This window comes from Mirounga leonina, unplaced genomic scaffold, assembly GCF_011800145.1.
Source record: "Mirounga leonina isolate KUSES-001 unplaced genomic scaffold, KU_Mleo_1.0 Mir_150, whole genome shotgun sequence".
Classification (NCBI taxonomy): Eukaryota; Metazoa; Chordata; class Mammalia; order Carnivora; family Phocidae; genus Mirounga; species Mirounga leonina.
The window spans coordinates 15,647,504-15,662,879 of NW_023270374.1; the positions used below are offsets into that span (position 1 = coordinate 15,647,504).

General features: G+C 41.7%; 1 protein-coding gene across 1 annotated transcript in view; it reads left to right on the forward strand.

The window, feature by feature from the left end:
• PAK5 (p21 (RAC1) activated kinase 5) overlaps nucleotides 1-15,113 on the forward strand; it is a 296,558-nt gene extending 281,445 nt beyond the window's left edge. Inside the window, exons 8-10 of the mRNA XM_035005847.1 lie at nucleotides 10,573-10,698; nucleotides 12,364-12,498; nucleotides 14,589-15,113. Coding sequence (XP_034861738.1) covers nucleotides 10,573-10,698; nucleotides 12,364-12,498; nucleotides 14,589-14,744 — 417 coding nt within the window. The 3' untranslated portion in view covers nucleotides 14,745-15,113. The remainder of the gene's footprint in view (nucleotides 1-10,572; nucleotides 10,699-12,363; nucleotides 12,499-14,588) is intronic.
• Nucleotides 15,114-15,376: the final 263 nt, after the last annotated feature.

Consider the following 15,376-nt stretch of genomic DNA (forward strand, 5'->3'; position numbering starts at 1 on the left):
TTCGTTCTTTAATCAGCTCAAAGATCCCCCCTCCCCACAGTGTACCGAAGGTTATTAAATCATTCAGAGTCATTCTCAAGGGCAGAACCTATGCTTCACACATTTCCTGATTTTCCATGTACCCTGCAAAGAGCTCCCAGGGGCTGGCACATGGTGAGTGCTTTTAGCCTTAGTAGTTTGTGCACTCACTCCTTCCATAAATATTCGCTGAATTTCTACTGTGTGCCAGGGACAGTTGTAGGTTCTAAGGATGAACACAGTAAAACCACTACTTTCTTTAAGTTTAGTTGGGGCGTGGAGATGGGATAAATACACAAATAAAATCAGTTCCAGACAGGTGGTGATAAGCACTGTTTTCTATAATTAATTTAAGCAGAATAAGGATATGGTAGAAAGTGATGGAAGATGAGGTCAGAGAAGGCCCCTCCAGGGTGGTGATGCTACAGCAGAGACTGAGGGAGTGGGTCCTATGGCTGTCAGCATTGAGAATGTCCCAGAAGAGGGAACAAGCAGCATGTTGAGTAGATCCTGTGGCTCCTGGCCATGGGGCCCAGAGTATGTTCTTTCACATTTCAGAACAATACACCATATTGACTCCAGTGGGCTTCTTCAGTTTCTCTAGAGAAAGGAAACTTTCTTTTTTCTTTCTTTCTTTTTTTTTTTTTTTTAAGAATGAGAGCAGAGACATAGTGTGGCCATTCCAAGAAAATTTTGTACTAATTTATTTTGTACCAGTTTATTAGAGCATGAAGTTTTATAGTAGAGAAGACACCCTCATTTATTTATTGTCATGGTAACAAATCACTCCCACACTTAGGGTCTTAAATCAAAAGTCATTTTAGGATTCTTACATGGCTCTGAATGTTGGCTGGGCTAAGCGAGCCAGGACTGCTCTGATTTGTGGTTAGACAATGTATCTAGAAGTCTTCCTCACTTACTCGTGCTGGCTGGTGGCTGGACACTCAGCTGAGCTGTCAGGCAGAACACCCATGATGTGACCTCTCCACATGGCCTTCCTCTCAGCATGGAGGCTGCATTCAAAGAGTGAGGGTTCCAAGAAAACAAGATGGAAGTGCATAGCAATTTTATGACCTAAACTCAAAGTTCCATAATGCCATGTCCACTGTATTTATAGCCCTTCCAGTTCAGGAGGAGGGAATGTAAAACCTTCCTCCGTGGGAAGAGGATTGACTCATGTCATCAAAGGAGCTCATGGGCTGAGGAATATTATGTTGACTTTTTCTGGAAAATATTGTCTGTCACACAAGCTGTACTGAGTTTTCTCCTTGCTGGGAGATGTGCAGCATCATTAACCCTTAGAGAAATACAAATTGAAACTAGCAGATATCACTTCACATCTATCAGAATGGCTAAAGTGAAGAGTAGTGATAACACCACTTATTCATACACTGCTGGTGGGAATGTGAAATATTATAGCCACTCTGAAAAACAAGTCCTCTCAAAACTAAAAATTGCATGGTACCAGCAATTGCATTCTTAGGCATATATTCCAGAAAAATGGAAACTTATTTTCACACATAAACTTGCACACAAATGTTGGTAGCAGTTTCATTTATTATAGCCCAGACCTAGAAACTACCTGAGTGTCCTTCAAAAGGTGAGTGGTTAAACAAACTGTGATGTGTTTGTACCACGGAATACCACTCAACAAAAAGAAAGAGGAATGAGCCAGTGATGCATATAAACACTTAGATGAACCTCAAGGAAATTGTGCCGAGTGGATAAAAGCCAATCTCAAAACGATACATCCTGCATAATTCCATGTATATAACATTTGAGAAATAACATAATTATAGAAATGCACAGAAGATTAGTGGTCGCAGGGGTGAGGGACTGCAGGGTGACTGTAAAGGGGTAGCTTGAGGTGTCATGGTGATGGGACAGTTGGGTACTACTTTTTTAAGATTTATTTATTTATTTTAGATAGAGAGCGTGTGAAAGCAGGGGGAGAGGCAGAAGGAGAGAGAATCTCAAGCAGACTCCCCACTGAGTGCAAAGCCAGACGCAGGGCTTGATCTCACAACCCTGAGGTCATGACCTGAGCTGAAATCGAGAGTTGGACTCTTAACCACCTGAGCCACCCAAGTGCCCCAAGGGGCAATTGGGTACCTTGATTGTGGTGGTGGTTAATCAAGGCTACAATGTGATACAATTGCAAAGTATATACACACACTTACACACTACATACATAAATGAGTTCATGTACAAATGATTAAATCTGAGCAAGTTCTATGGATTGTACCAACATCAGTTTCTTGGTGTTGATATTGTACTATAGTTGTATAAGATGCCAACATTAGAGAGGACTGGGTACACATTTCTTTGCAACTTCCTATCAATCTATAATTATTTCAAAATAAAAAACTAAAAGAAACTGAATTGCTCAAGGTTTTTTTGTGTTTTTTTTTTGTTTTTTTTTTTTTTAAGGATAAATCTCTGGGGTGCCTGGGTAGCTCAGTCGGTTAAGCATCTGACTCTTGATCTTGGCTCAGATCTCGATCTCAAGGTCGTGAGTTTGAGCCCCACATTGGGCTCCATGCTGGGCGTGGAGCCTAATTTTAAAAAAAGGATAAATCCTTTGTGGCCCCTTCAAAGACTAGAAGGGAAATTGTGATCAGAGTAAATTGTTCACTATTTGTCTATGACATAAATAATATCTAATGAGTCACTAATTCATCTTAAGCAGGGGGCATGTGGTATTTGGAGTTTGAAAGGGAAATAAATAGCATGTTACAGAGTGGTTGCAAGAATTAAATGAAGTAATTTCTGTAAAACCATCAGAAGTAAACTGGGTACAAGGTAGAAGCTCAAAGAGGGTGATCCCCCCATCCATGCAACTAAGGGTTGAATAAATTCATCTATGATATTTCCTTGGCCTAAAGCTTGCATTTGAGAGATGATACTTAGGAGCCACTAGACAATGAGTGATTTAGCTTTTATCAAATTCATTGGCTAGAATGGAATTCAAACCCATGACCTATTAAGCCCAGTGCCTATATTGAAAAGGGACATACACAGTGATTTTTATGGTCTTTTTTTTTTTTTAACTAAAAATTGATTGCCACAATTTAAGAATCAGGAGATGTCACAGAAAATTTCAGATTCCTGTCTTCCTTAACAACAAAAATCCAAGTATCTGACAACCCTGTGCCTGCATTCACACATGGCAGTCATGGAGGTGGTGTGGTAAGGGTGAACAGTGCCTCAGTGGATGCTCTTGGTGCCATATACCTATCTTCACCAGACTTCCTCCTTCAGTGCTCACTAGCTCCCCCTCCCAGTGCCACCACTGGCATCTCTTTTCCTGGCGACTTTCTCCAGCCACGGCAGTCTGGTCTTCCAGCCCAGAGCAGGCTAGAAATTCCAGGCAGTTAACATTCACTAGGGGCAGCCCAGGATCATGTGATGGGAGTTGCGGTATAAACACCCCGGCTCTCTTGCCCTTGGATAGATGAGCTCTCTGGCACATGCTTTACCCAGTCTCCCAGACTTCCTCATCGGGAGTAAGCTCTGGTTCCCACATTGCTGACTAACCCTTGACTGGCTGCCTTCCCTGCCCACTTCACTACCAGGGTTTCCTGTATCTCCCCAATGAATGACTTGCACTGATTCCTTGTCTTGCGATGCGCTCAGAGGGGGCGGGAGCTAAACCAACGTAGTGCCCAGGCACAGTGTAATGTGTGTGCACCCTCTTTTTCACAGGATTGCAAACAAGGGTAAAGGATAGTTATGGGGCCATGGGTGGCAACCAGGGCCTTGTGACTGTTCCACACCCCCTTTACTGGGCCCTGACAACCAGGAGTCAGTGTCTCTTCACCAAGGACATGTACCCCTAGTTTTTCATTATCCCCACCTGGCCCGTTAAATTTGTTGATTTTTTTTTTTTTTTTGGCACCTTTAGGCATTTGAGTGTTTTTGTCTCTTGAATAACTAGAATTTTACAGTTAGAAGAAGACCTAAAGATTATCTCCCAGAAGCTCTTTGTAAATGAAGAGAGACGTGAGCATGTTACACAGCTCGCTTAAATTCATTCCTTTACCACCACGTCTGAGATATTCCCAGATTCTATGACTCTTCCCTTCCCTGCAGGAAGCACAGCCTGAGAAGTCAGGAGACTGGGTCTGAGTCCTCCTCTCTACAGTCCTCCTAGTGTTGTACAGTCTTGGGCAAGTTCCCACCCTGTCCCACTCTGTCAAATGGCAGAGGAGCTGGCTGAGGCCTCCATGCGGACCTAGCTTAGCTGCTCTGATGCACTCCCTCTCCTCTTCAGTTTAGCAGTTGAAAAAGTGGTCCTGAAGCTGGAGACACCTTCACCAGTCTGGCCCCTTCTAGTACCTCTCCCCATTCCTTTGTCCCTGGGTCATTCCTCTTCTTAAAACAAGTTCAAGAACTGTGGCAAGCATGAAAACCAATGGAGACCTTGGCCAAAAACAAAATTCCTGGGTCCACTTCCCAGAGATTCTGACTCCAGCCAGACTGGGTGATACCCAAAAGCCTGCATCTCTCCCAAGTTCCCAGGGGATGCCGATGCTACATACTTTGAGTATCATTGCTTTGTAAGAAGCACCCAGAAACCAGGCACAAAAGCATCTGTCTTTTTGCCTTAGCAAAAACCTGGAGCAGATGGATGAATTCTTTAGAGTGTATACAGCTTACAAAATGAGAGTTTTACCTTCTTTCTTAAACCTATAGCTATCTTGTGGATAGACTCTCCTCCGCTTCTCCTCCTCCACCCATGTTTTTGTGCAGCCCCTGATTCCTAGCCAGGACCCACTGAGGTGAATAGGATCTCAGCTTTAAAGAGCAGCTTTACGCTCTAAGCTCTAGTTTCTCCTCTGGCCCCTGGGGAACAAGCGGCATCACCTCCTTTTAAGGGGTTGGCAGTGTGCGAGCTGCAGTTCTCTTAGCCTAATTGCATTAGTGAGACAGTGTTTCCTAATCTGCCATGTTGTACAGTTCTATGTGAAATAAGGCTCAGCTTAGAGGCTGTGTGATTTGCTTTGAAGATCTGCCTACAGTGCTTTATTGTACTCATTACTTGAGTTCTCATTATCTACTTGCAGGTTTGTTTAGACGAGTATTGTGTGCAATTATGTTCTTCTAGAGAATTGTCTCTTTTATGTCCTTGGATGAGTAAAAAATTCATGTAAAAGCACTTTCACGTCTACAGCAGAGGAACAGACCTAGCTTCCTGTGTTGAGTTTGTTTCTCAGCTTACATATTGTCAGGGAGATAATTATTAGTCTGGCAGGTTTGGGGTCCTTTTTTATGTCTGGAAAAAGAAAGCTACATGAGAGTTATTGAAATTAAAAACTGCCAATACCAAAATGCTGATAACATTCACCTGCTTAATTCAGGTTTTTAAAATTTACAGGCAAAAAAAAAATGTTTTGGCAAAATTGCTCTTTCTCCACTGCATAGTGGGGTTACAGATTTACTCACATTAGAGCTTTGGAAATAACCACACACATGTGCACACACAATTATAGCTTCTCTGTTTCTTAAAACTGATCTAGACTTCTTCACAAAGCTCTACCAACTAAAAAAACAAACAGAAAGCAACTCTTAATTCAATCTATTAAATTCAGTCTACTTAAATAAGCATCTATTAAAGTTCAACAACATTATTGTAAGCCTTAATTGATACATTTAGAACCTCAATCTTTCAGATTTGGCCACCATCCACTCCCTCTTCTCATTTCCCACCCCTCTCTTTCTCAAGGAGTCTGAGAGAATAAGGGACAAATGTGGCTTCTGGGAACTCAAGGTGATGGATATAAGACCCATCTTCTTGTTCCTCTCTGGTCCTTGCCTTGGCATAACTGGCCTCTTCTGCTACCAGGAGTGGTGACCACTAGTCCCACAGTTCTGGGCTTTTCAGAAGGGTGCCTCTGCAACATTTTGCAACTCCAGCCTCTTGTTTCAAGTCTTGAGAGCCATCCTGAGGCTCCCCATGTCAACCATAGACTTGTGTCAGGCACTTTTCCATTCCTTCATTGAGATCTGGAGGAGCTTCTGGACCCCTGCACAACAGACGGAGACCATGGAAGCCAATAGCATTGCCTCAAGTTCACTGCCACCCACTCTGTTGCCATCTCTCCAGGAGGCCAACATTCACTAGTATGTCTATACCCATTGTTAAAATATTGTAATATTTTCATGCTTGTTGGTTAATAGCCACTGTTTTGAATCATTGGAGTATCCCCCCATTACAACAGCCCTTTACTGGGATGTTCTTGCCTCATTAAAGATGGTAAAGCCCCCAGGATAACTCCAGAACACAGCTCAATTTCATGTCTAGAATCCGATTGGTCTAGATGATTCTGGTTATTAAATATTTTGAATATTACCTCTGAACAAAGATGCATGTGGCTGTTCCTCTCCCTTGTTTGTTTGGAGTTGTATGCTACTCAGGTATTTCTGAAGGCCACCGCCATCTGCTTAGGGTGGTGGAAGTGATGTATAATAAAGAGTTGGGACCTGAATCAAATGACTGCTCTTTGTCTTCTCCTGCAAACAATTGCAGGCTAAAAGGGATGGTCTATAGGCTTTTCACTTCTCTGAATTATAGACTCCTTTGACAATAGGGTAACAAGGATTATGGACCAGCTACCATGACCTCTTCTTTATACCCCATGGGAAATCTATGATCTGACTCATCTGGGTTTGATTCTTGATATGCCAAAGCAATTGAGAAAAGCATCTCTCCATTAAACCAGCTTTCTCTAGCATTCCATCTGGAACAATCCAATCTCTTCCCTCCCCAAACCACACCACCACTAACCTTGGCCTGATTAGAGAGGAGATCATGATCATGAGGAGATAGAAAAAGACACAAATAATTTCTAAAACATTACCCCCATTTTATCTGTGTTCCAACTTTGATTCTAGAAGCAGCTTTCTTCAGTAAGTCAGTAATGGTTTCAAAAAGAGTACCAATGTGTCCTCTGCCACATGATCTGCTATCATATATGTATGTGTCGTTATAAAATAAAATCAATCATGTGTTTTTTTGGTATCTACTGTTTTCCCAGCTTTTAAGGAACACAGTGAGACTTCACAATTAGGAGGCAGAGCTTTTGCCTCTGAGGACTGTCATTTCTAGCTGGAGGGACAAAATCAGCATCAGAATATAGTTCAATATTGAATGAGGGCTAAATTCTTTCACATTCAGAGAGGGGAGATCAATATGGTCTCCTGAGAATTCTGGAGGAAGTGAGAAGTGACCAGGGCCTTGAAATATGAATTTCATATTTTTGAATTAAGGACTGCATATGCTTTCCTCTAAGACTAGGAAGTAGACAAAAATGTTCCCCTTTATCTCTCCTTTTCAACATCATACCAGAAGTACTAGCATATGTGGTAATCCAAGAAAAGGAATAATAAAAGGTATACATACTGGGCAGGAAGAAGTAAAACTGTCTTTGTTCACAGCTGACATTATCATCCATGTAGAAAATTCAAAAGAATTGACAAGAAAAACTAAAACTAATGACAATTATAGCAAGGTTGAAGGATATATGGTTTTAGACAAAAGTCCATCATTTTGCTATATGCTAGCAATGAAAGTGAATTTGAAATTAAAAACACAGTGCCACTTAAACTCTAAAATATTTAGGCATAAATCTAACAAAACATATACTAGATTTATATGAGGGAAACTACAAAACAGTGATGGATGAAATCAAAGGACTAAATAAATGGAAATGTTTGTGGATAAATCCAATGTTTGTGGATACGAAGACTCAATATTCCTAAAATGTCATTTCTTCCCACCTCAATCTATAGATTCAGTGCAATCCCAGTCAACATCCAAGCAAATTATTTTGTGGGTATTGACAAACTGATTCTAAAGTGTATGTGGAGAGAGAAAAGACCAACACAATAGCCAACACATAGTAAAGAAGAACAAAGTCATACAAGACGACCACTGCCTGACTTTAGGACTTACTAGAAAGCTATAGTCATCGAGACAGTGTGGTATTGGCAAAAGGAAAGACAGATGGGCCAGTGGCACCAAATAGCCCAGAAATAGACCCACATAAATCGGATCTGTCAACTGATCTTTGACAAAAGAGCAAAGGCAATACAATGGAGCAAAGATGGTCTTTTCAACAAATGGTGCTGGAACAACTAGACATCCACATGCAAAAAAATTAATCTAGACACAGACTTTATACCTTTCATAAAAATTAACTCCATGTGGAAACACAGACTCAATGGAAATATAGGTTGAGAAGGGAGGAGAGAGGTCTGCATTAAGCATGGGAGGAGAAAGCGTATCCAGGAAGAGCATATAAAAACAAGAGGTGAGGGTTAAGACCCAAACCCTTGGAAGCCCAGTCTTTAAGGTGCGAGCAGCAGAGAAAGAGCCAGAGAAAAAGGTTGAAAAAGTTCAGGGAGTTCTGAAGAGAATTAAGGGAGAACTTGTGCCATAGAGACCATACCTTTAATCTGTGGAAATTTTACCTTCAAATGCCCATTCTGAACTGTCGTTTTCTTTGAACGTATTCTATCACCACCAACAACTCTAGGCGGCAGTCCTCTTCAGTGAGGCCCTCTGAAGTTCAGACCAAGTCATCATGAACAGGAATCACAGCCCCCAGAAATAAACCCAATCCTGGTCTTCCAGATTATATAAACCTGCATGGAGCCTAATGGTGCTGTATGTTCTTAAGAATAATCTTAAAAGCTCTGTGCAAGGGTTTTCAGGGTTTTTTTTTTTCCCTCTTTGATGACATCTAAGATAAATAACATATATATACATTGGGTCATTAGGATGGCCACCTTTTTTTTTTTTTTTAAAAAGATTATTTATTTGAGAGAACGAGAATGAGAGATAGAGAGCACAAGAGGGAAGAGGGTCGGAGAGAGAAGCAGACTCCCTGCTGAGCAGGGAGCCCAATGCGGGACTTGATCCCGGGACTCCAGGATCATGACCTGAGCTGAAGGCAGTCACTTAACCAACTGAGCCACCCAGGTGCCCAGGATGGCCACCTTAAACCCCTAGTAACCAAGTGCTAACACCCAGTTTCTACACCCATATTTCTGCCTACACTGATGTTTACATTGGCCAGTTCAGTTTTTTGTAAGCAAAGGAAGAAATCAAAAAGAAGAGCCAATACTTCAAAGTGATGTCTTAGCATTCTATATAATAGGGTCTTGCATTAATTCAAATACAGAAATGGGGTTGATCATTTTAATCCTTTCATGGTACTTGGAAATCTGAATGTGTTCAATGCAAAACAACCTAACCAGCAACAGTATGTACAAAACTCACATTAAGAATAGCAATTTACAGCCAACAGACACATGAAAAACTGCTCCACATCACTTGGCATCAGGGAGATCCAAATCGAAACCTCAATGAGATACCACCTCACACCAGTCAAAATGGCTAAAATTAATAAGTCAGGAAACAACAGATGTTGGCGAGGATGCAGAGAAAGGGGAACCCTCCTACACTGTTGGTGGGAATGCAAGCTGGTACGGCTACTCTGGAAAACAGTATGGAGGTTCCTCAAAAAGCTGAAAATAGAGCTACACTACGACCCAGCAATTGCACTACCGGGTATTTACCCCAAAGATACAAATGTAGGGATCCGAAGGGGCACGTGCACCCCAATGTTTATAGCAGCAATGTCCACAACAGCCAAACTATGGAAAGAGCCTAGATGTCCATCACAGATGAATGGATAAAGAAGATGTGGTATATATACAATGGAATATTATGCAGCCATCAAAAAATTGAGATCTTGCCATTTGCAACGACATGGATAGAACTAGAGGGTATTATGCTAAGCAAAATAAGTCAATCAGAGAAAGATAATTATCATATGATCTCATTGATATGAGGAATTTGAGAAACAAGACAGAGGACCATAGGGGAACGGAGGGAAAAACGAAACATGATGAAACCAGAGAAGGAGACAAACCATAAGAGACTCTTAATCTCAGGAAACAAATTGAGGGTTGCTGGAGTGGAGGGGGGGTGGGAGGGATGGGGTGGCTGGGTGATGGACATTGGGGAGGGTATGTGCTATGGTGAGTGCTGTGAATTGTGTAAGACTGATGAATCACAGACCTGTGCCCTTGGAACAAATAATACATTATATGTTAATAAAAAAAAAAAAGAATAGCAATTTACTGGGGTGCCTGGGTGGCTCAGTTAAGCGTCCAGCTCTTGATCTCAGCTCAGGTCTTAGATCTCAGGATCATGAGTTCAAGCCCTCCGTGCCCAGCATGGAGCCCACTTAAAAAAAAAAAAAAGCAATTTACTTAGGTTGTGGGTTTGAATTTTAACAAATTTGTTGTTTGGAGTATAATTTGTAAATTTTTTTTGGTTTCACATTTGCAAGTGAACCCTGGTGGAGCCTGGGAGGTTTCTCCATTAAAATGGATCGTGCCTTTCCAATAAAAAGGTCTGACAACCACCAGTATTTCCAAGGCCTATTCATGAGACTGTTTTGTTTTGAATTTGAAACTCTATTTCTCCATCTGGAAGCTCGCATTTTTAGACTGTTAACTTTGTTGTATTCCTTTCCTTTTCAGATAAAGTTATCGGACTTTGGTTTCTGTGCTCAAGTTTCTAAAGAGGTGCCCAAGAGGAAATCACTGGTTGGCACTCCCTACTGGATGGCGCCCGAGGTGATTTCTAGGCTACCTTATGGGACAGAGGTAAGGGGGTGACAGTCATTGTTTTGGGGTGGCTGGACAGGCTTAGGGATGCAGTGGTTCTGAGAGAGTTAATGACCACAGATCAGGGTGATGACGTTTGACTCCGTATTTGACCCCCACTCACTAGACTTGTCACAGAGTAGGTTGTGGCAGGAAGGGGACTGGTCACCATTGAGGAAATTGCCACAACATTGATCCAGAGGCCTTTATTGAGGTCCTAAACAGCCACTGGGGGTGGGGGGGAATCACATAAACTCTGACCCCACCCTCAGTGGCAGGCATACCCCAAGCAAGGCAATGCAACTTGAAATGTGGCCAGAAATGCACAGATTAGCAGGTGTCATGACTCAAAGGATAGATGGTCAGAGAAAGCTCTGCAAAATAGAGGTAATATTTGGCTGAGCAGTAACATTTTCCCCTAGAAAAAATTATATATGAATATTATAATGTATTTTAAAATAGGGCACAATTTCTGTTTCCCTTGGAAAAGAAACAATTGCTCATAATCTGTTAAGGAATAAGGTTTGGGTATGTGAAAATGAGGGGCCAGAAGGAGTGGAGGAAAAGCCGTCTAGAGAGGGAGTACTGTGAGCAAAGCCCTGAGGCACGCAAGTCTATGCACACGGCAGTAAGGAGCTCGTTCCAGCGGGGCACACAGCGTTTCCACACATTATGGTGCGGAAGGTGATTCTAAGAGAGGAGAAGCATGAAGAGGTGGCATGGACCAGTGAACTAAGGATATCGGCATAAGTGAAGGCGGACTCGGCTCTCCTTCCCTTCTTTGCTTGCCCTTGAATGAGTACTCGACTTGTTTGTCTCACTGTGGTCCCAAAAGCATAAATTCTCAGTGAAGATCACAGCAAGCGTTAAAACAGGAATGCAGCTCACTGATAAGAGGTGGAATGTGGCTGGAACGGGGAAGCAGTTGTAACTGGGAATTGATATAGCCCAGCTATGGCTTCTCATCATCCTGACTTCCCATGTTGCACTCAGAAAGAATTGCTTGTTGTCTCTTCCTTTTCTTTTCTCCGTTCCCTGAAAATGGTTTTGTAAGGCAGGGTTTTGTGCACGCTGCTTCAAAATGATAAAATGCAAAGGAAAGAACCCCAATGTAGGGAAGGAAGAGCTATTTTAAAAAATTAAATTAATAGAAGGATCAGCATATATAGTGTTGTGCAATGTAGATTTTGCAGTTTGTTATGAATATGTCAGATGCCTTTTTTTATGGTTTAAATGCAACTTCTTCTCTATGTTCATAACATAAAATTTGGGTGTTTTTATCATCTGCCCTGATAGGTAACCACCAAAGATAGCAGTAAAAAAAAAAAAAGTTCCGAATTCCAGAATGTTAAGATGCTCCTGTGTACCTAAATGGCAGAATCTTCACTGAAGTTGTCTTTAAAAAGCAAATGAATACACTATATGTTAATTAAAATGAATTTAAATGAAATAAAAATAACAATTAAAATAAAAAAGCAAATGAAGACCATTAGCAAAAACTTGTAACTCGGCACTTCAGGCTGTAAATCTGTGCTATAGGTTTTGGAAGTTTACAAATACCACCCTAATTTATAAATGGGTATGTATCTGTTGGGTCCCCTGGACACATCCAACATTTCAGAATGTTCTCCTTGCCTGAGATAACCATTGGGTTGTGCCTAACAGGTGGACATCTGGTCCCTCGGGATCATGGTGATAGAAATGATCGATGGCGAACCCCCCTACTTCAATGAGCCTCCCCTCCAGGCCATGCGGAGGATTCGGGACAGTTTACCTCCAAGAGTGAAGGACCTACACAAGGTGAGAAGCAGCATCTGTTGCTGAAGTTCAAAATCATTCTTAGATATTTTAGTCTCTCTGTAGCTTCAAAGACTGGCATATCGTATCCACAAGTAGATCCTGGTTTATGGGCATCCACTTTGGAATTAGAATCACATGGATTCAAATCTCTGCTCTCCCTGTTCACTCAATGGTCAAGGGACTCAGCCTCTCCATCTCTGAAGTTTGTCTGTAAAATGGGTTATAATTGGCTCCTCTTTTGTAGGGTTGGCTAGAAGAGTCAGGCACTGAACGAGAACTCCCTTGCTGAGCACCTGTGACATACTGGGGACTGTTCTAATTACTGGGGATATTGCAGCACAAGACCTCAGATTTCCTGACTCTCATAGAGCTTGTGTTCTAGTTGGGGAGGCAGATGGTAAAACCACAAACAAATGGATGAACAAAATAATTTCAGGGAGTGGAGCAAAGCAAACGCTGTAATGCAATGGGGTATGAAGGAGAGGGGTGTTGGGAACTCGTTTAGGTTGAAAGGTGAAAGAAGCCCTTTCTGGGGACAGATTATCTGAACTGGAATATGAATAGAAGGAAGAAGCAAGATATGCAGAGATCTGGGAGAAAAAAGTCTGAGGCAAAGGGAACCACAGGTGCAAAGGCCCTGTGCCAAGATGGAAAGCTTCTGTGGCTGAGCAAAGCGAGCCAGGGGAAAGGGTAAGACATGTGAGGGAGGGGAGCAGGGGCTGGATCATACAGGGCAATGAAGGGCATGGTTAAGGGAACAAGTAGGGTCTTTCCTGTTTTCCAAGTGTTGCCAAGTAGGGTCAAGCTCAGAAAATAATGATGTTGAGTCAAAGAAACACCAGTCTGACAACTGCCAGTCTGGCACTGGGAGGAACCGAGGCTGCCTTTTGGGGGGTAATTACCCTCTCCATCCCTAAAGCTTAGAGAAGAGTCCCAATAGAATCACCCCTATAGTTGTGTGAACTTGCAGGAAAACAGGAAACTGCTTGAATTGAACAGGAGATTAAGACGTTTACTGCATTTTTAAATAATCAAAAGTGGCTAAAATAGCTTGGTATCAAAATAGTCCCACACCCAATGCAAATGGCGTGGTGTTCTTCCAAGTCACATACAAGAGCAGCCTTAATCCTAATGGTCAGAAACTAGACACCACCCAAGGTTGTTTTCCAAATGTATAAATAATATGTGGTATAATTTAACAGTGAATACTATACAGCAATGACAAGTTTAAAACTTTTACCGCACACCTCGGGGATGAATCCCACAGACACAATGTTGAGTAAAAGAAGCCAGGCAGAGAAGAGCTGATGGTATATAACTCCATTTCTATAAAGGACAAAAGAGGCAAAATTAATGTATGCTACTAGAAGTCAGGAGAGTGGTGACTCGCAGGGAGATGAGTATTATCAGGAAGGGGGCCCGAGGTAGCCCCCCGGAGTGGTAGAAGTGTTCTGTATTGTGATGGGGCTGGAGAGTAAATAGGTGTATACACACACACACACACACACACACACTACTGTAAGACATACACTTAACATTTATGCATTTGAATGTATGTAAGATATACTTCAAAAAGGAAATTACAGGAAAACATACTATATGTGTCAGATATCCTTCCAGAACCTTGTTTGTTTTCAAGAAGGGGGAGTCCAAAAAGCCTAGATGGTTGCAATTGTTAGAAAAATAAAACTATTCCATGTTTGTACCACATTTCCATCAGATATATGTGACCAGTGCCTATAAATAGTAAGCACTTCATAATGCTATTGTTCCTATTATTATTTAATTTAGCAAATCGACCATCATGTTTCATTGCTCTATCATTAACTCCTATTATTTCAAACATGAAGAAGGTAAAGAAGCATTCACTTCGGCAGCACATACACTGAAGAAGGTCAAGAAAACAGCGTATGTTAATAAAGGCAGTACCTGCTTTTGCTTCCATAATTTCTTTCTTCTCAAGCTGACTTTCTAGAATTTGCTACTGTTTGATAGAATGACTTAACTGGAAAGTGGCTGGGAAGCCACTTTAGGGGAACTGGGTTGGGTTTCTGTGTTAGTCCTCAGGATGGGATCTTGTGTTCTCACAGGTTTCTTCAGTGCTCCGGGGATTCCTAGACCTGATGCTGGTGAGGGAACCCTCCCAAAGAGCCACAGCCCAGGAACTCCTTGGACATCCATTCTTGAAACTGGCAGGTCCGCCATCTTGCATCATTCCCCTCATGAGACAATACAGACATCACTGAGTAGAGGATTCTACTGGTGGAATAGTTGGAAGAGCTAGATGAGGACATGAGACTAATTCAGGAGAACATGAGGAACATGAAAAAGGCCTGTGTACTCTAACCAGCTGATCAGTGGGACAATGTGATAACAGGCAGGGTTCAACAGACCAGGGCATCTTCTTGTGTCTTAAAACAGGCATCTCTCCACCGACAGCTGGCGTGGTCATTTGGAACACGGCTTTAATAAGTCATTATTATATTTTTCAACCCTTCATCCAGCAAATCAGAAGGACTCAGTACAAACTCCGTTACGACATATCCTAGCCACATGCAGGGTAACGCATAGGATTTTCTATATTGAAAGAATACTTTTCTGGCAAAAAAAAAAAAAAAAAAGAAAGGAAAACAAAAAGCACTTTTTTCTTAATGGTAGCAGTGTAATGTATTTTGCAATGAATTTGTAATTTTTCTGTACGATAGTTTTGATAATTTATAGTACTTTGATGTCACGTAGCCATAGTATAAGTTAAAGTAATACTTGTTTACTAGCAAGAGTTTGAACAAAGCCTTTCCTACTTTTTTATCCCTTTCAGAGAAACAACGATTCTTTAGGAACTTTGAATACTGAATGACTCTCAATCACCGTCAGCTTT